We start from the raw sequence: 20,615 nt of genomic DNA, 5'->3' as shown, positions 1-20,615 counted from the left end.
GTGTGGAGCTCAGTATTGGAATAGCAGGAGGAGCTGCAAGTTAGGAGTGAGGTAAATTTATTTATTTGTTTATTTATTTGTATTTAAACATTTTTATATACCGCACAATGGGGTAGGGATCTATCCGTCTAGGCGGTTCACAAAATAAAAACATACATAAATTAATCATACATAAGTAAAACATTCGGCAAATAATACAATTACAAAAGAGGCTTCTTATTTGTTGATAGCAAAGTAGTGTATTATGCGGAAGTCTTATTGTAAATTATATGCACGTGTAAAGAGATAGGTTTTTAAAAGTTTTTTTAATTCAGCACGGTTTGACGTTAATCGGATATGTTCTGGAAGAGTGTTCCACAAAGTTGGTCCAGCTACTCAAAAAGCTCGTTTTCATGTTAAAGATAAAGTAACAGATTTTATTGAGGGAATTTCCAACATAAATTTGTCAAGAGATTGGAGCTGTCTGGTTGGCCTATAAATTCTTAGTAGTGAGCATAACCAGGTGGAATTAGTATTGTATATCAAGTTATGTATTATGGACAATATTTTGTATGTTATGCGAAAAGATATAGGTAGCCAGTGTAGATATTGTAATGTAGGAGTGATGTGATCTCTACGGGATATGTTACATAGCATTCGAGCAGTTGCATTTTGTACTAATTGTAGTGGTTGTATTGTTGTTTGTGGTAATCCAAGATATAGTGACTTGCAATAATCCAAGGCTGATAAAATTAGTGCTTGGGTAACTATTCGGAAATCGTTTGGAAGTAGTAGTGGCTTAAGTTTTTTTTAACAATGGCAGAGCTGCACTTGGGACTCAGTATTGGAACAGCAGGTTGTGCTGTAAGTCAGGAGGAAGGTGCACTGGCAGAGCTGTATTTACTAGGGCTCAATACTGGAATAGCAAGGGAGTGCTGCAGGGCAGATTCAGGTGCGTTAGCAGGGCTGTGCTGTTGTGAAAATTAATTTACCCAGAGTTGTAGCTCTGCTCCAAAATTATATTATGGGGAAGAAAGTTTAAATAGACAAAACCAGGAGAGATTTTCAATCAGTAGTAGTGGAGACTCTTACTGGGGCTCTCTTTAGGTTTTCAAAAGCTGGGGCAGCAAGAAGGGCAAGTTGCAGCTCTAACATATTGAAAATTAACAGAGTATATTCAATTATAAGCCATACCCCCAAACCATCCACTGTTTTAGACTCTAACCATTTTTTTCTGGAATCTACTCCGACATTTAATTGGCTTTGGAACATTTTATAGACATCCACCTGCAACTTCTGGCAGGACAGAAATGGCTTAGAAAAACCGTGCAAAGAAAAGTGGCTATAAAAAGCACTGCAGGGCTATTCCCTGCTCCTTCAACACTGGCATCCCACAGCACCTTTTGGCTGAAGGTTTGGTTTGCACAACTTTCTTCTGGGACATGTTTCCCCTCTGGGAGATGCAGGAAACCAACATTTTGCGCAATAGATGTTATTGCCAAATAGTTCAAACTGACTTCTAGCCCTTTTTCCCTGCTTTGGCCAGACCCTTAACCATAACTCCCAATGCAGCAAGGAGTTTTGCACACAGAAAACATGCACATAAGTCATTGTTTATTCATAGCACATGTTTCCAACAGTCTGTAGGTGAGATGTGGATTAGTTTGGATTAGAAATTGAGGTTTTGCTTCTTCTGTTACATGATTATGGAGTAGTATACCTATGGACATTTGTTCATTATGCAGTATTTTGTCATTCCCTGAAAACCTGGTTCTTTTAAACAAGGTGGATGGGCCATGGTTTGGAACTGTCATTCTCTAATATAATTTATAGGAGCTATATCGTTATTTTTAGAATACTGGATTGTGTTTTAAGTCCTTATTGAGATAGAATTAACCAATATGGTCCATTGATTCCAACTGACATCACCACCAGACTGGGGAGGGGGGTGGGTGGGGGGAGTCTAAGTAATCTCTCACATGGGGCTGTTCTTGCAGGTGAAGTCAGAGCTGAAAAAAAAATGGCAGCTGTGGAAGCTGGACCATCCTGCACTGTGCTGTACGCGATGATGTCACTACCAGAGATGAATAACGCACAATCAAGCCCAGCAGCACAGAACCTGCACTATTTCTCAGGGACACCATTGGATCTGCTCTTTGTCGTCTTCCTCCTCCATGTTCCAGGTGCAGGAACCAGTGGCGAGACCTGCCTATCTGCAGCATGCCAGAGGAACGTCCTTGATTATACCACAGCCATAGCCAGTCATTGATTAGTGACACAAGCCTGAAGCAGAGCCCCATGGTGTGTTCAGAAACTGTTCAAGAAACCCCAGAAAGCCATGTCCTCTGCTTGGAAACACAGCCTGCCTGCATGCATTCACCCCACGCTGTGTACCCTATGATAGAAGCTCTGGAATGCGCATCCTCTCCTGGAGGCAGCTCAGACCACCAGCTCTAAACCCAAACAGCTGGCTGATAGAAGGGGAGGTTCCATTTACTATGAAATGCTACTAGCTCCAATTATGACTACTGTTATCAAACAGTGCTGTAGTGCTACAAGGTATATGCAGCACTATTCAGGCAGAAGGTTCCTCCTAGGGGAAGGAAGCTCTCTAGCCCAGAACTGCTGTACCTAATGCTTGCTGCAAAAGTCAAATTGAGCATATGAGTGTGTGTTGTGGAGACAGGCCCGTAGTGACCTTTCACTGCAAAAATAAAATAAAAATAAGGAGGGAAGGATGTATTTTCTTTCTCAAACAAAAACCAGGTATGTGTTTTTAGCAAGAGCTTAAAGTGAAGGTGCCTGGCCTCAGTGGTGGGAAACGTGCACTGATGGCCTGTGAAGTAAGGTGGATAGCATTGAAGTCCTTGGGGGGGGGGGGGGGGGGGGGGGGGGGGGGGGGGATATGAGCACAAGTGGGAGAGAGGGGTAGGAATACACCTTCTGTCTTCAGATGAGCGAGTGTATCCCAATTACCCCTTATTGTCTTTGGGCAGTTGCTGCAGACATGTTTTCTTGCTTATTCTCCTTTGCAGGTCCTCTCTTGCCTTCCCTTTCACCTCTCAGAGAACCATCAGGCCGATACAGTAAGGACGCGGAAGAAAGAGTGCGGTAGTGCCGGGCGCACCCTCGTTTGCCGCAGGCACAGTCCGGATCACATACCGCTCGATACAGTATTTAAACGGCATGCAAATGCAAGCCGCGTCCAAAGCGTGTCCATGAAGCGCTATCCATTTTACTGTATAGAGCGCTATACAGCGCCTATACAGTATCCTGGGTGCACTGGTACCTGTCATTTCAAATGTCATTTGAAATGACAGGTATCCAGGAAGTGGATACAGGAGAAGGGCTGGTGCAGTTTGTTTTGTTGTCCTGTGCAAATGATTGCTTCAATGCCTGACCCCCGTGACCTCGGACGTCCAGCCGGGCGCTCGGGTCATGGCGTGCGTTCATGCACCTTCGCTGCCATGAGCGCACGCCGTGACCTCGGACGTCCAGCCGGGTGCTCAGGTCATGGCATGCGCTCATGCACCTTCGCTGGCGAGGGCTTCTGGAAGCTGCCTTGCATGGGGAGTGCCCGATCCGCCCCAGGCTGCTGAAGCCGCTCTCGCCGCCGGCTGCCCTCGGGGGGGGGAGAGGACTGGGGCTGCTCCGGAGCTGTCAGCGCGCCCGCACGGGAGACCGGCACCCATGGACGCGGCCAAGGCAGGTGAGCGGGGGCTGGGGGAAAGGTTGCCCGATCCTGGCTCCTCTAAAGGTCTTGTCCCGGGGGTTGAGGCAGAGAAAGCAATCATTTGCATGCGCTCATGCGCCTGCGGGGGCTGCTGGAAGCCGCCTCGCATGGGGAGTGCCCTATCTGCCCCGGGCTGCTGAAGCCTCACAGGAAAGTTTGCCCGTGAAATTTCATCTCTCTCTGCTGGGGCTTGCCTGACGCTCCACACTAACGCAGGGGTAAGGGTAGGCGGTAAATTAGCAGGTTAAACACGCGGCAAAACTGCAGGTGAAAAAGGAGATAATCGGGGTGCACGTTACTGTATGGGAGGGAATAGCTAATCTGATCGTTTACATCTCATATACATGCCACGGGCGGAAAGGGTTACCCGTTGATTTCAAGAAGCGGTAAGGATGGGTTAAAAGGGATAGTGAATCGCAGGTTGGACTTACGCGGCCAAATTGTGGGTACAAAGTGGGTTAGAAGCAGGGTAACCGCAGCCGCACTTTACTGTATCGGCCTGGCCGCTCTGTCTACTCCTTCCCACCCAACATTAATGCATGCAACTGGTAGCGGAGAGAGGGCCAAGCCCATCCAGGGAGGAGACCAGTGTGATTTTTTTTCTTTTTGGCCCAGGAGTTCCTCCTTCCTCTTCCAGTTCACTCAGAACCAGTGCTGGGATCCTGGCAACTGAAGGCTTTGTTAACAACTCCATGGAGATTCTTCCCTTGTTTTTAACAGGTCCTCCCCTTCCACTCTTCCTGGTCTGCTCATTGCAGCAAGAGGCCTGAGAGCCCTGCAGCAGGGCTCCCTCTGGACCCTGACGACGGCGGCCATTAGATGGCAGCCCTTAATAATGACCCCAACTTACTTGGGGATGGCCTGAGGAGCCTTTCATTGGGCAGGCCAAGCACCGCTACAGCACCAGCCCACCTCTGTTACTTTTGAGGGAGGGGGATAGGGTCTTGTGCTTAAACTGGGGCACACATACTTTTGATAAACAGACTCCTCCTTCTTCTTCAAAACGCTAGTCCATATCTCCTTCCCCACCTACCGCACCCACCTCACCGGTGCCTGGCCTAGGTGCACAATCTAAGTAACTTTCCCTCTGCTCCTACCACATTGTCATCCCTCTTTTTTTCCTCCTGTGTAGCTTCTCTTACTTCCCTTATGCTCCTCTTTTTGCAGGGCCATGGCTTCTCCTCACAGTGACACTGGCTGCTGCCTTTCACTAGGCCCGACGCTCGTTGCTCTTACCTCTCTCCTTTCCCCCTCCAGCTGCTTGCTCACACTGCTTCTCACTCCCTTCTACTTGCTGCTCCCCTCCAATCTGTGTAACGCACAGCATGGGCACTCAGCAGAAAACGGGCTGTGGGCAACAGCAGGCAGGAAGCCTCTCTCCTTGTGCTCCCACTCCCAGTTTCTTTTAGAAGAAGTAAATAAGACCACCAGGCTGCACACGCAGTAGTACAGGTAAGAAATGCTCATCTGTCCACCCTCCCCTAAAGATAAAGTTAACACACTGCCAGTGGCACTGGTTAGACAGCCACCGCCAGCTTGTGGAAACAGCACCCACACTGGCCTGCCCGACCACGTAATGCCAAAGGGGTGGGGGGTGCAGCCCATACCCGCTTTTTATGCAGCTTTGGATTACAATAATGGGCTGGGAACCTGGCGATCTGAGACCAACATAGTGCAGAGCCCACACCACACCACACCATAAGTCCTCTAAGCGGACCTGGCTTCTAACAATGCTGTAAGCCACCTTGTGCAGCAATGGGTAAGGCAGGCTAAAAATGCAAGCCTTAGAAATATATGTATTCTAGAGGAGAGGAAGGAAGGGAGCACTATGAGACAGACATTCAGCTACCTCAAACCTGTAAACAGTGCACAAGCGGCAAGCACTTTGCAGTGGAAAGAAAATTCCAGAACAACAGGTTAAATTCAAGAGTAACATTAGGAAATATTCACTAAAGGGGTGGATGAATGAAACAGCTTCCCTGTGGAGGCAAAACCAGTACCAGAATTGAAGAAAGCCTGGGAGAAGCAGAGGGGATCCTTGGCTATAGGTAAGTGAAGGTACATTTGGAGAACAAATGGGAACTGCAATATTGCAAAAGAAAAGGGAAAAAAAATGCCCTCCTATTGTACATTTCCAGTAAATCTTGCTTTCCCCAGCTGAATGTGCATGGGGGGGGGGGGGGGGGTGAGTACAAGATCAGAGAGGCACTGCAGTGTAAAGACTACTGCTTGCTGCTGCGCTGGGTGAGAGATACCACTTGTGGCTCTAGTTACTCACAGGATTACTTCTCAGCAGTATGTCCAGGCACAGAACTGCAAAGCGACACAAAATCAAAACCTAGAGACCAATGCCAGAGTTACAACAGGTGAAGGAAGAAGTGGGAAGAGAAAAAGAAACTGGCCTCCAAAGTAAGGGGGTCATTTATCAAAGTGCTATATGGCGTTTTTGCATGCGTTAAGGCGTTTTCGCATGCGAAAAACATTTTAACGCATGCAAAAATGCCATAACGCATGGTGCAATGCAAATTAGGAAATTAGGGTAACATCAAACTAGGTTGAGAGAACATTGCACAAATCTCATCTTTGAGTGAGTTTCCTTACTCCGAAGGTCATCAAATTTTCACAAGAGTGCACTGTCCTGTTCGTACGTCACACTCTGCATGTAAAAGTGGCCCCTAACCCCTACACTACTAACTAAACCTCACCTCGAGTTACTAGGTAGGCCTCATATAGAGGTATACATACCTATCTAGTACAAGGGCCTTATCGCTAGTCAGTCTCTCTCTCCCCCTCCCCCCCACAGTGGTAATTTCTTTGCGAAGCGCTAAGATAGGTTGTTTATCGCAAAATGCGCTATTACCATAAAACACGCCCCTTTTCATATCGCATGCAATATTTAGTGCATTTTGAAAAATCCAGGTCTAAGTCTCAGGATACACACAATAAATATTGATGAGATACATTTGAATATATTTGGGCTAAAAGCCCAGCTAATTTACACATTTTCATTACATTAAAGACCGAGCCTGTTTGGGTGCCTCATGACTCTCTTCTCTGGAGGAAGGCATAATGCTCGTGTAAAGAAGAGATTAGGTGATGCCTCCAGCAAACTCTGGCTCTTATTTCCAAGCTAATCCAAGACAGTTACATTACTGTTTGTTAAAGCCACTTCTTGCTAGCCCCAACACCTTCGCCACTATAAGCTGGAGCTCACCTTTTATAGTTGGCTGGTGATCAACGCAACAGAAATGAGGCCAATGAAGGGAAAAATAAATATTATTGATTGCAAAATTTGAGTTCCTTCATGAATGCAGTCAGAGGTCAAAGAAAAAAAAAACGAAAAATCTCCCCACCCTTTCAGTCATCCAAATAAGGGACAACCTCTGGGGTAGAGAAAGAAAAGGAACAGCTAACACTATTTGCAGGGTTCAAGAACTCATACCCCAGCCTAATGAAGCAGAGCAGATCAAATCCTGGACTATGCCCTATCTGGCATAAAAATGAGAGAGGAAAGAACCTTGTACATTTACACACAGCCAAATATTGATAATCAGTAAGCCAAAGGAAGAGCCAGCAGACAATTCTAGTTCTCTCTTTTAACATGTTCAAGAGACCACTGAAACCATACATTCTCATCTACTGACAGACACTAGAAATCCCTGCCCGACACCCTTGCTCAGTCAATGAGTTTGAGCAATGGGCACAAGCATGACCTTGGGTTAGGGTCACCTACCCCTCCTGATTTGGCATTTCCAGGAATAAAGGATTCATATACTGAGGCTTATTCACTAAGATTTATAAACTGACTATTGCCAGTGGAACTACAAGCAGCATATACATCATAAAATTAAGGATATAAAAAAGAATCTTAACAAGTAAAAGAGCCATAGCTTTGTAGTTTAAATAATCTCTCCAGGAATCAAATATTGCCCAATAAATTAAATAAATCCTCCAGAAAGAAATGACTCAGCAGGTTAGAGATGAAACAGAATACCAAGGAATGCCAGTCACAAGCTGCCAATCCTCCATTTAGTGCAGCTTCCAAGATCATCTCTTCACAACATGTCAAGTACCTGCCAATTCATTCAAATCCTACTATCAGGGTTGGTGCTGCAGTTTCTTATACAAGTGATATACCACACAGAATATGGAAGCTGTGTACAGACGTTTGCTGACAATTACAGCAGGGTAGAGCCTCTTGTCCAATTGCTGTTAATTGGAATAACCCAGGGAATAACCCAACAGTGCAAACACTACTACATGAAATAGTCCACTGTCATTCCCTACAGAAGGGTGATAACTCCCAACAGCAGTACCAGCTGAAGTGGGGAGGATGTAATGCCTTAACGTCCTTGGCCTTGTGCAGGACTGGGTGATGCTCTGATGTTATGTCTCTCTATAAAGACCTGGTTGTGCTCACATTCTTTCTTGTTGTGGAGTCTATGCTTTAATGAATATTCACACATAATTTTGACTGTAACCATATAGACAAAATGATATGTACTAGTCTGTATAAGACTATACTGTAGCGCTCAGCTCTTGTTAAGAAGGCAGACTCCCTGTCAGAAGCTTTGCCACCTTATACATTCCTGGAGTTTTGCTGGTTCTACTACAGAAAGGAAAATTGGTTCTTACCTACTAATTTTCATTCCTGGAATACCATAGATCAGTCCAGACAAGTGGGTTTATGCATCCCTACCAGCAGATGGAGGCAGAGAACAAAACTTTGAACCACTACTAATGCCACCTGCAGTCCCCTCAGTATTGACCTGTATCCAAGCCAAGATGTCTAACTCCAAACCTCCAGGATCTCTTTCTCTAAAAGGATTGGGGAACAAGTTGGAACTCCCAACCAAATTGACCTCTGAACTATGGGATCTTGCATCTCAAATAAGCGAAAACTATATACAATTATATTCTGCAGCACACATTTAAATCCTGTATCCTGAATCAGGAGAGGTCTTTCAAGAATAATCATAATGGGCTGGGAGTCTGGACTGATCTAGGGTATTTCAGGAATGAAAATTAGCAGGTAAGAACCAATTTTCCTTTCCTGTTCATACTCCAGGTCAGTCCAGACAAGTGGAATGTACCCAAGCCCTTTACACTGGGTGGTATCCTGAAAGACCTGCACACAGCACACTTTCCCCAAAGGCGCCCTCGTATCCAAATGGTAATGTTTAGTGAAAGTGTGCAAAGAGGACCACATTGTTGCCTGACAAATCTCCTGGGGAGACTCAGACACTCTGACCATGAGGCTGCCTGTGCCCCAGTGAATGTGCCCGCAATCCCTCAGGGATCGATCAATCTTTACAAATATAGGCCAAAACAATCGCCTCCTTTAACCAACAAGAAATTGTACTATTAGTCACTTTAAAACCCTTCTTTGGTCCACTGAATAACACAAAAAGATGGTCCGAGGTCCGAAAACCATTAGTCACCTTGAGATATCTTAGGTGAACCCGACGCACATCCAAAAAATGAAGTTCCCTCACATGAGGAGAATCGGGCATCAGATGAGAAAACCCCGGCAACTCCACCATCTGGCTAAGATGAAAAGCAGACACCACCTTCGGCAAAAAGGAAGGAACCGCCCGCAATGAGACTCCATCATCAGAAATCCGCAAAAAAGGCTCCCTGCACAATAAGGCTTGGAGCTTAGAAATCCATCTCGCCGAGCAGGTCGCCACCAGAAAAACCGCCTTCAGGGTAAGATTGTTCAAGGAAGCCCTGTGTAAAGTCTTGAAAGAACGACCACATAGTACTCGCAGAACCAAATTAAGATTCCAGGATGGACAAAGTCTACGGACTAGAGGAAGCAAATGCTTTGCTCCTTTCCAAAAAACGCACTACATCCGGATCCCTGCAACTTTCCTCTGAAACAACCCAAGGCTGCAGCCTGGACTCGGAGAGAATTATAGGCCAAACCTTTCGACAGACCCTCCTGCAAAAAGGCCAAAACCTGCAAAGGATCAGCGTCATAGGCACCACACCAGGACTTAAACACTCTCCAAACTCTGAAATATGCCAAAGAAGTGGAGGATCTTCTAGCCTGAAGAAGAGTAGAAATCACCTGCTCGGAATACCCTTTCAGGCAGAAGCGTGGTCTTTCAAAAGCCAAACTGCTAGACAGAAGTGATCCGCTTGTTTTGACAAGATGGGTCCCTGACATAACAGACCCTTCAAATGGCTTAACTGAATGGGTTTGTGTCTACTGCTAGCTGCACTAGATCCACAAGCCACGGATGTCACAGCCACTCCGGTTCTCTCCAGGATCACTCGTCCCTGATGCTGCTCGGTGCAACGTAATACCCGACCTACAAGCAGCCAGGACGAAAGACATAGCAGGAGCCTCTCTGGCCACTGCTGAACTGTGGAGCCAAATTCCCTTCAGCGGCTGAAAAACTTGGCATTCTTTCTTGTTGCCATGAGATCGAACTGGGGTTCGCCCCACTTGCACCGAAGGAGCACAAAGGCCTTCGTCGACAACTCCCATTCTCCTGGGTCCAGTTGTTGCCTGCTGAGATAAAAATCAGCCTGCACATTGTCTACACCTGCTACATGAGACGTTGTGAGAGCTGCTAGATGAAGTTCCACCCAGGTAAAGAACTTCTTGAGCCACCAAATGACTCTTTATCTCGATCTGCCGATTGATATAGGCCACCGTTGTTGCACTGACCAAGAACACATGTACTGTCTGTCCCTGAATCTGAGGGAGAAAGAACCACAGCGCCCTTCAAACCGCCCTTGTTTCCAGATGGTTGATTGACCAGGACGCTTCCACCGGGGACCACTGCCCTTGGGCTGCTGATCCTTGACACATCGCTCCCCAACCGCTGAGACTGGCAACTGCGGTCATTACCACCCAGTCCAGAACCTCCAGATCCGCTCCTTTCTCCAAACTGGACCGCAATAGCCACCACGAGAGACTGGATCTGGCTTCCTCCTGAAGCAGCAATGGTATTTGAAACTCCTCCGACATTGGATTCCAACGGGACAGGAGAGCTTTCTGTAATGGATGCATGTGCGCAAAAGCCCATAGCACCAAATCCAGCGTGGAAGCCATGGAACCTAGGACTTGCAAATAATCCCAAACTTTGGGGACTGGCAGGTCCTGCAGCCAAAGCACTTGTGACTGCAACCTGAGCATCCTTTCAGGGGTAAGAAACAACCTGCCCAACTGGGTGTCTAATTGCGCTCCCAGAAAATCCAAGGACTGGGATAGTATGAGCTGGCTCTTTGGCATCAGAGCCAGACACTCCACCTCCGACTGAATAAACCAATCGTGGAGGTACGGATAGACCATAATCCCCTCTTTTCTGAGGGCCGTCACCACTACTTTCATCACCATAATGAATGTCCTCGGTACAGTAGCCAGCCCGAAAGGAAGAACTCAAAACTGAAAATGCTCTCCTAGCACAGTGAAGCGCAGAAACCTCTGTTGGTTCGCTCTGATGGGAATATGGAGATATGCCTCCGTCAAACCCAGAAAAGCCAGGAATTCCCCCATGTGCACTGCTGCAGTCACTGCCCGCAAAATTTCCATCCAAAATCATGGCACCCGCAATGCCGCATTGACTCTTTGCAGATCCAGAATGGGCCAAATGAGCCCTCCTTCTTGGGAACCACAAAGTATATGGAATACCTTTCCCGACTGCGCTCTTTGTGTGGCACTGAGAGAATGGCTTCTAATCACTGCAGCCGCAGCAGAGTGCCCTGCACCATTTATTTATTTATATATTTAAAAACTCTTCTATACCGTCGTTAAGTAAGTTAACCATCACAACGGTTTACAGAAAGGCACGATAATAAAAATTGAGTGGTATAGATTACCAATTAAAAACATGTGCCATCATAGTACGGTTACAATTTATACAATAACTATGTGTGTAGTTTAGGCCTTTTTGTTAGGAACATTTTAGGCGGTTTGAGTTTAACATTAATATGCATTAGTAGGATAAGAATAACAGCCTCTAACTTGGTGCGTCCTTATGAATCAACTGATTTTCTCCTTCTCTTTATCTTTATAGAAAGCTTGTTTAAAGAGCCAGGTTTTCAGATTAGTTTTGAATATTTTCAAATTTCTCTGCAGCCTTATTTCGAGTGGAATGGTGTTCCATAGTACGGGACCAGCCAGTGACAGTGCTCGATCCCTTACTTGTGTGAGGCATGCTGTTTTGACAGAGGGGACAGTTAGTAGAGCCTTATTAGCAGATCTCAGGTTTCTTTGCGGGACATTTTATTTATTTTTTATTTATTTAATTTTATATACCGGCAACCGTTTGCACATCGTGCCGGTTTACAGACATGTACGCGCAGTGCAGTGTTAAGCCAGTCTGCTTTTTCGTCGTGGATTAGTTTATGGATTATACATAGTACCTTATATTGTATTCTTTGTTCAATTAGAAGCCAGTGTAATTCGGCAAGTGTTCCTGTAATGTGGTCTCTTTTTTGCCAGTCAAAATTCTAGCAACGGAATTTTGCAATATTTGTAAGTGACGTATCGTAGCTTGTGATAGTCTTAATAGCAGTGAATTACAACAATCAGTGCTTGCAAATATCATTGCCTGAAGAACTGTGCGAAAATTGTTTAGCGTTAGTAGGGGTTTTAGCCTGCTCAGGATCATTAGTTTCGCGTATCCTTCTTTTATTTTCTGTGAAATATGATGTTTCATGTTTAGCTCAGGGTCAATTATTACTCCCAAATTCCGTATTTTTATAGCTAACTCAACTGCTTGAAAATTTTTGAGTGTGGATGTTGGTTGTATATGGTGTATGTTTTTACGCTCAAGGTGTAAGAAATCAGTTTTGTCGATGTTTATTACCAGTTCCATCTGGTTTAGGAGCTGTTTGATTATTTCAAGGTACATATTGGCTAGCTTCATTGTTTCTTCAATACTTGCTGGGCGAAGCGCAATGGGACACCACAAAGGCATCTTTGAGGGGTGGGGGGGGGGTTCGAAAAAATTCTAATGCATAACCATTCCTTATTACTTTCAGCACCCATTAATCGGAAGTGATTCTGGTCCACTCCTCATAAAAATGGGATAACCTTCCTCAGACAAGCCACGAGGGAGAAGTGGACCAGACTGCCTTCTTTGGATGGGCTTCGCACCAACGGAGCCCTGTCCAGAACCCTCTCTGGCCGGTCTACTGGTCCCCCCCGAAAAGACTGCTGTCCTTCCTGAACCTTGCTTCTGCGAAGAACTGGAAGAACGTCTGTTGGAGCAAATCTCCTCATCTCATGGAAGCTCGTGCGAGGCGGCAAGGGCTTCTTAGTGCCCTTCTTATCCTTGGGCAACCTATTCCCTTTAGACTATGCCAAATGCTTCATCAGCTTTTTCAGGTCTTCTCCAAACAATAACTGTCCTTTAAAAGGGGGATTAGTAAGTTGTGCCTTCGACCAAACATCCACCGATCAACTGCACAGCCACAGAAGCCTTCGCGCGGACACCATATTCCTAGTTGAAATGCTAAGCATATCACAGAGGGCATCCGCAGGGGTTCCTCTGGCCTTCTCCTGCACCTTCTGCACCCAGCACAAACAAGCCCTCTGCAGTCCTAAGGCTCAGAGCTGAGACCTCAAACAGTCTCTTCAACAGGATCTCCAGCTTCCGGTCCTGGACATCCTTCAAAGCCACCAACCCTGCCACTGGTCATTATCTTCGTCACTGCTAACACTGCTGCATCCACCTTCAGCAGCTTCCACAGCTACAAGGTGCTCTCTGGCAGGTGGTACAACCTGGCCACCTTCAATCCAGCTTCCAGGGAATCCCACTCCTGGTCAATCAGCATCTTCACCTGCTTTGGCAAGGGGAATGTCCTCGGCGGTCCATGCAGACCCTACAACACTGGGTTTACCCCTTCCATGTCGGAGTCCTCTTGCGCTACCTTAATCCCCAGTTCTTCCAGAACCTAAGGGATGAGAGGCTGCAATTTGTCCTTGCAGAATAACCTAACCACCCTAGGGTCATTCCTCTCTGCCAGAGGGACCTCGCCTGCACCTGCAGACCACGACCTGATCAGCGCTCTGGTCCACTTGTGGGTCCTGCGGATCATTGCCTAGTGGATCAGTGCTATCTGAATCCTCAGAGGAAACAGTCACCTAGAGATCGATCCAGGTGCAAAATGCCCCCGTTCCTTGGAGGCGCCTCAGCCCGAGACTTCTTAGCCTCGCTCCGGGCCAGCCGACATCAGCCAGCTGCCAGCTGATATCTGCCAGCTTCTGCCTGGCGATATAAGCCTCATGCATCAGCAAAACAAAATCCACAATAAAATCTGCCATGGCTCCCCTGCTCCACTGGTGCAGAGTCCTCCCCAGTGCACGCTGACATCTCCCCCACCATCTAACCCCTACAACACAGGAGAAAGAGCGGGAAGGGAGTCCCTGCTTTCCTCATCCATGGCAGGACTCCTGCCATGTGGAGCCAAAATGGCCACTGTCTCTCTGCCCCCCCCCCCCCCCCCCCCCAGGCCTCCTGCACAGGGCCTGCAGCCCAAGTGCAGCATCTGCCCCTTGAAGCCTATGTCAAGGCTCCATCACCTCCAGATACACAGACAAGGCATAGATGGGCCACATTGAGGCGAGAGTGCCTCCCCCTGCAGGCCCGACCGGATTTCCACACTCAGTGGGAGAAGGCATGGCTTGCGGCTAAAAATAAACCGAGCAGCAGAGAAAAAATAAAGCCGCCGCTACTGTCCTGGCTCCGGGGGCTGAATGGACAGCTTGAGTCACATGAATCCCTCCTCATTCCGATACCGAGCAGACACAGCCGCACAAGGGAGAGAACACAGTAACGGCAGCCCTAGAAAGCACACAGCCTCCCCAGCCCCTCAGAAAAACAAAACACCTGAAGGTGTACTCGCCTGTTTCTGGAGTCCAGGACACTGCAACAGGCCAGCTTGGGTGGGAGGCCCTCAGGGGGCGTGAGGGAACGAGGACTCCTGGCTTTCCCTCCCCCTGGAATCAAGGGTTGAGTCTGGCTGGGGATATCCAACTCCCTGCTCGCCCTGCTCATCCAGAGGGATGGCCCACAAAGAAACCTAGCACTTCTGGGAGTTCCATCCTCAGATATTCTCTCTCTCTTTTTTTTTTTTTCTCTAAAGTATCCAACTGCAGGTTTGCAGCTCTACCATCTGATGGAGACAGAGAAATACTGAGAGACTGCAGGTGGCACTCAATTATGTAGTAATGCCTCATAATTTTGTTCTTTGCCTCCCATCTGCTGTTAGGGATGCATAAACCCACTTATCTGGACTGATCTGGGGTAGGAACAGGGCAATTACAGACATACAATATTACAGCAGAAAATTTGACTGGCACAAATTATTAACCATGTACCATCACACACACATTTTATTCTAAATTAGACCAAAATTGAAATGGCAAACTCTCAGTCTCATAGAGTTGTGTGCACTGATGACCCAAATAATTATTTTTCAAGTTATCCAGGGCTCGAATGGAAAAGCTATCTATTCCTGTTCACCTCAACTGACCTATCCAGTCCTAGAAGTGAAGGCTCTGTATTCCTGTGTCTCTCACCTTAGGCATCCAGTCCCAGAGATGAGAGGATATGCACTGTGTCCATTCCCTGAACCACCCAATCCCAGGGACAAGAGGCTTTGAATCCCCATACTCAACCGACCCATCTAGTTCTGTATTCCTGTGCTATCCAGGTCTTAAGACGTGAAAGGCTCTGTGTGCCTCTTCCAGAAATGGTATTCTAGTCCTTTACTATCCCATATCCGCACCTTCCATTTTAAAGAGAAAGATCAAAAGACAAGTGTAGAGGAACTGGCATCAGATGACTTCATGTCCCAACGACTCTTCCCAAGTTTCTGCTTTCTTCTCAAGTGCTGATTCGCGATCCAGAGCTTCACCAGCTGTATCGGCCTGAAACAAGCCTCGTCTTTCCAAGGGTTTGAGGAGCCACCAGATTCTCCTCTCCTTCTCCTCACAGGATGTGGCGTGCTGACTCGTGAAGCTGAGATGCGACCCGCACAGCCTCTGCCGCATCCTGCGGCGTTTGTCATCTTTGGGGTGGAAGGTATCACCCACCGTCTCAATCAATGCACAGAAGGAACCTGCAAGGAGGAGGAGAAAGGGAGACTGTAACACAAAGAAACTATTAGAGGGAATTTCCCTTTCATTGGCTCCCTGAGCTGCTAAGGTGACCCCTCTGGATCCCCCTGAGCCACCACAGATTCCTGTCTTTGGTTCTCTCTCTCTCCTTTTTTTTTTTTTTTTAAACTTGCTATGAATAAAATAATAAAAAAAAAATACACAGAAAGTAATACTTTCCTTTGCAGGGAGTCGTGGGTCCATAAGGGCAGGCTGCATGGCAGATCAGCAGGGAGCCAGACCACTGGCTATATCAATCTCCATTCTCTTCAGGCTGAATTAAACAAGGGTCCCCGATCCCCTTGTTCAGCCACTCTACCCTGGGATGGCCCTTGACAGAACATAACACCCCAGGAAGTAAAAAGCCTGAACCTCGCTCTTTTTTTTTTCTGTAAACTCTAGCCTGCAGGTTTTGCACATCTACCATCTCCTGGAGACAAAGAAGTACTGTGGGACTGCAAGTGGCATGCTAACTAAAGCTTTACTGACATTGCACTACTTTTCTTCTCTGTCTCCATCTGCTGGTAGGGAGGCAAAACCCATGCATCTGGACAGATCTAGGGTATGAACAAGAAAGGGAAACGAACACAAAGAAACTGTTACAGGGAATTTCTGAGACAGTGACAGCGACGGTCTGGGCCTCTGAAGGCATTAAAGGGTCATGCCTGGCATTACATGCTTGATACCTGCTGAACCAAAAGACTGGGAAATCCAGTCACAAACCATATATTTTATACACATGACACTCGATAGAGTTAAAGCAGGGGTGGCCAACTCTACAAATAGATCTGGCTTTCATAAAACTAAAAGATCCACTTTAAACACTGTGCATGCTAATAAATCTCATAAATATTTTTTTCAAACATCCTGAAAACCAGGCCCATGTGCGCCACCTCAGACCTGTTGGATTAACTGTTTGGGGCAACCGAGCATATGGGCAGGGTTCGAGACCAGAGTCATCTCTGGGCGTGGGCACTGGGGATAATACAGTTCCCCAGAGAAGTCCCGGCACCACTCCCTGACAGCACTTACTGCCTGCCTCCTTACAGCTGGAACACAAAGGCTTCTTGCAGGAATTTCCATGGGAAGGGGCCATCTTTCTAGAGACTCTTGTGGGTCTCAGCTTGTAGCTAACATAATTTCTGGGCGAGTGAAAGGGTAATGGCTGTTAAAGTGAAATGACTTCTTAGCTGATAATTTCCTTTCCCCTAGGCCAGTTCATGCACATGGGTTATGTACGCAAACCAGCAGATGGAGACAGTAACAGACTCTCTGACATCACCCTTATATGCCTCTGTGCGGACATCAGCCTGTCAGTATTCCTGAAAAAACTAACTGTGGACAACCTGATCAATAATCAAAATGACAACATGAAATCCTTCCTTTTTTTTGGGGGGGGACGGGGACGGAACAGGGACTTCCAAAAGGCCAAGGAAGCCAGGAATAGCAAGAATAAAAAACCATAGCAAAGGAAAGGTATAAAAATCCAAGAGAAAGGAAAACTACTTACCAGAGAGATCAATTATCAGATCTGAACTCCAGAAGATGTGTACACTTGCCCGTTCTGATAGATTCAAAAATACAGTTAACAGCAGGCAGTATAAGTCGGTAGTTTGGACTGGCCTGACCACCCTAGAGGAAAGGAAATTTCAGCTAAACAGTAATTTCACCTCCCTCTTCATCCAGTCAAGCCAGTCCATATACATGGGAATGACCAAAGCTACTTCCTCCTAGGATGGGATACTGCCTGAGCCCCCTGCAACACTGTCGCTGCAAATGTGTCCTCCTTAACTCAAGCTTTCAGACGATAATGTTTGCAAAAAATAAGCAGGGAAGACCATGTTGCTGCTTTATAAATCTCAGAAGGAGATACCAGCTGTAGCTCCAACCATGAAGTAGCATGTGCTCTTAACTGTTTCGGTAAAGGCACTCCTGTCTCCACATAGGCCGCTGTAATCGCTTCTTTAAACCAGTGCGCCACTGTGGCATGAGAGACTGCCTCTCCTTTCTTCACACCACCATGAAGAATAAAAAGATAATTGGATCTCCGAAACGTACTGATAACAAGGAGATATCGCAAAAGATGGCATCTTCCATCCAAAGACGTAGAATCTCATACTCCTGCTCATCCCTCCGCTTGTCCAGTGAAAGCAAGGAAATCAATTGATTCAGATGAAAACCAGAGACCACTTTCAGCAAAAAAAAAAAAAAAAAAAAAAAATTTTTGAACTCTATCCTGAATAATCGTCAGAAAGAGTTCCCTGCAATTCCGATATGTCGAACAAATGGTGACCAGAAACACTCTGTTTTCAAGATGAGTAACTAACTGCAAGGAGATTTATTTATTTACATTAAAATGCTTAAGAGCGAAAAAAAAAAGAGGCCCTGCCAAAAAGAATAAGACCAAGTTAAGGTCCCAAAGAGAAACCAGAATCCAAAGTAGAGAATGAATAGGCATGACACCTTTCAAGAAACAAGATACAACAGGGTGAGAAAATAAGTGCTGACCCTGAATGTGACCTTTATAGCAAGGTACAGCTGCCACACCTGCACTTTCAAAATATTAAGGGCCATTCCCTTTCTCAGACCCTCCTGGCTTTATCTTCCAGGAATCTTCGAATCCCCCGAAGCCTTGGCTATCTTCTCCAATTCATCTCCAAACAACGTAAGCCCTTAAACAGCTACTTTGTCAAATTAGACTGAGACTGTATCCAGTCTCAGTGCACAACCAGAGAAGCTATTGGGCTGCAATAACTGAGGCTACACCGCTAGCTGCAGTGTACACAAAATCATAACCAGCATCTGCCAAAAAGGCTGCCCCAGGTTCCAGATGGGGAGAATCCTTACCCAATTCTTCCTGTGTGTCCTACATCAAGCGCAAGCTGGACTAAGCCACAATACAACAGCAAGTAGAGATCTGACCATAACTTCAAAGTCTTGTTTCAGCACAGTATCTCTCTTTCTATCCTGGGCATTTTTAAGGGCAGCCCCTCCCTTCCACTGGGATGGTAGTCCTCTTGGTCACCGGGGACACTAGGGCGTCCACTCTCGGGAACCAGAATTGTTCCTTCGCCTAAGGATCCAAGGGATACATGCCCGCCAGAGATCTGCCCTCTTCAAAATTAGCTTCAGGAGAACTGCACTACCTCATGCAGGGGAAAAAAGTGAGAGGCCTTCTGCAAACCGACCATAATGGGGTGGGTCACCCTTGCGAACCTTGGAAATGGAGAAATTAATGCAGGCAACTCATCCCTGTGAAACAGTCATAAGATAGCTTCACCCCTCAGGAAGAACTTCAATTTTCTACAAGGTATCATCCCCAGGACCTGCGGAAAAGGGCTGAAAAACCATCTAGGGAACCTTCTGATAATCCAAACTCCTCTCCCCTAGCTGGGAACAGTTCCCTAGCCCTTTTCTTCTCATGGAAGGATGCCTTTCCATGAGGAGCCAAAACTGGCCGCGGTGCCTCCTGTCCCAGATAAAAGGTCTATAGACTCTTGAAAGATTCTACCCAGGACAGCGCTGACAAATCCATGCTAGGTGTTACAGAAGCTGGGAGCCCCACTTGAAGGATGGAAACCTCTGGTTTTTGATGCAGCTCTGGTGAAAGATTCAGAGGCCCAACCTCCTGTTCTGCTCAGAAAGAGAAGTGGAAGACTTTCCCTAGAGGTCCCGATGCCTCCAATGTTGAATCCCCTGCTACTGTAAATTCGCAGGTCAAGATGTCCCGCCGGCTGCCAAGCAGTCCCTATACAATTTTAACATACTCCTGGCCTGCTCAGGGCGCAAAACACAAGCCGAGCACAGCATGTTTTGTCTCTCACGTTAGCTGCCTGGATTCATGTTGTCTTCTTCCCGTGGCTGTGAGCCTCACAGTTCTGCAACTAAAATCACCTCCAGCACTCACCGCCAGCCCCCCCTAGTTGTGCTGCATCCTCCCATGTTCCAGGAATGCCCCCCTGCCCCCCCTGAAAGTTCCTGGCAGGATAAAGGAAATATTTTTTATTTTATTTTTTTTTATTGTTTCAGCGAGGGAAACACAAAAGTTTAAAGGCACAGTGTTCCGGCATTCATTTCCTAGCCAAAATGGGCTAATCTTCCCATCAGATAAAAGGGGTGGGATAGGGGGGAGAGGAAGGGTGAAATTCCAGAGACAGAGAGAAGAGCCAAGGAGGAAAAATATAGCCTTAACCCACTGGAAACTTCACTGTTAGTTTAACAGAGGGAGGAAGCACCTCACAGAAGCAGCCAGCCTGGCTATTAGGGCTCAACTGAGGGAGACTTGACTATCACCTCAGGAGCACACAGCAAAATCTCCTTCAGCTGGACCTGAATCCACAGCACCAATATGAACAATCACTATCTGCTGGAGACAGAGAATACTGGCAGTTGATATAAGTACAGAGGTCTATAAGGATGATGTCAGCGTATCTGTTAGCCTCCGTCTCCATCTGTTGGATGGTGTGCATAATACATGCATAGGGATTAGTCTTACTGGACAGAAAGGAATGATGAATTTCCATTGCTTGAGTTCCTTTCAACCTTTGCCCAATATCACAAGGCCAATGCTGGGATGCAGTTCTGGACCATAAGGCCTTGGGAGAATGCCACAATCACTTCTGTCACACACTCACCATCCTCCTTGGTTAGGACTCTGGCCACTTGGTTTTGTCTTTGTCTGGTGGTTGCAGCTTCTTGAGGTTCTGATTCACTGTAGACAGGGCTTTCCCTACAAAGAGACAGACTCTGGTCACAATGCCATCATATTCAAAGAGCACAGAG

General features: G+C 46.6%; 2 protein-coding genes across 3 annotated transcripts in view; one reads left to right on the top strand and one right to left on the bottom strand.

Moving 5' to 3' along the window:
* The window catches only part of LOC115076142 (glucagon receptor-like), a 47,852-nt gene extending 45,329 nt beyond the window's left edge, over positions 1-2,523 (top strand). Inside the window, 1 exon segment of the mRNA XM_029577276.1 lies at positions 1,977-2,523. Within this exon segment, the coding sequence (XP_029433136.1) occupies positions 1,977-2,048 (72 nt within the window). The 3' untranslated portion in view covers positions 2,049-2,523.
* Positions 2,524-14,193: 11,670 nt separating this feature from the next.
* Positions 14,194-20,615, bottom strand: part of ANKS3 (ankyrin repeat and sterile alpha motif domain containing 3) — a 79,760-nt gene continuing 73,338 nt past the window's right edge. The window contains exons 16-17 of one of the 2 annotated variants that reach the window (XM_029577107.1): positions 20,468-20,562; positions 14,194-15,796 (exon numbers count right to left, since the gene is read on the bottom strand). In XM_029577107.1, the coding sequence (XP_029432967.1) occupies positions 20,480-20,562 (83 nt within the window). In that variant the 3' untranslated portion in view covers positions 14,194-15,796; positions 20,468-20,479. Of the gene's footprint in view, positions 15,797-20,467; positions 20,563-20,615 lie in introns of those variants that run through there. The other variant, XR_003852677.1, reaches the window with a different exon arrangement.

Source organism: Rhinatrema bivittatum, chromosome 14 (assembly GCF_901001135.1).
Source record: "Rhinatrema bivittatum chromosome 14, aRhiBiv1.1, whole genome shotgun sequence".
Taxonomy (NCBI): Eukaryota; Metazoa; Chordata; class Amphibia; order Gymnophiona; family Rhinatrematidae; genus Rhinatrema; species Rhinatrema bivittatum.
Note: the sequence above shows the minus strand (reverse complement) of the source record. Positions and strands in the feature narration are given on the sequence as shown.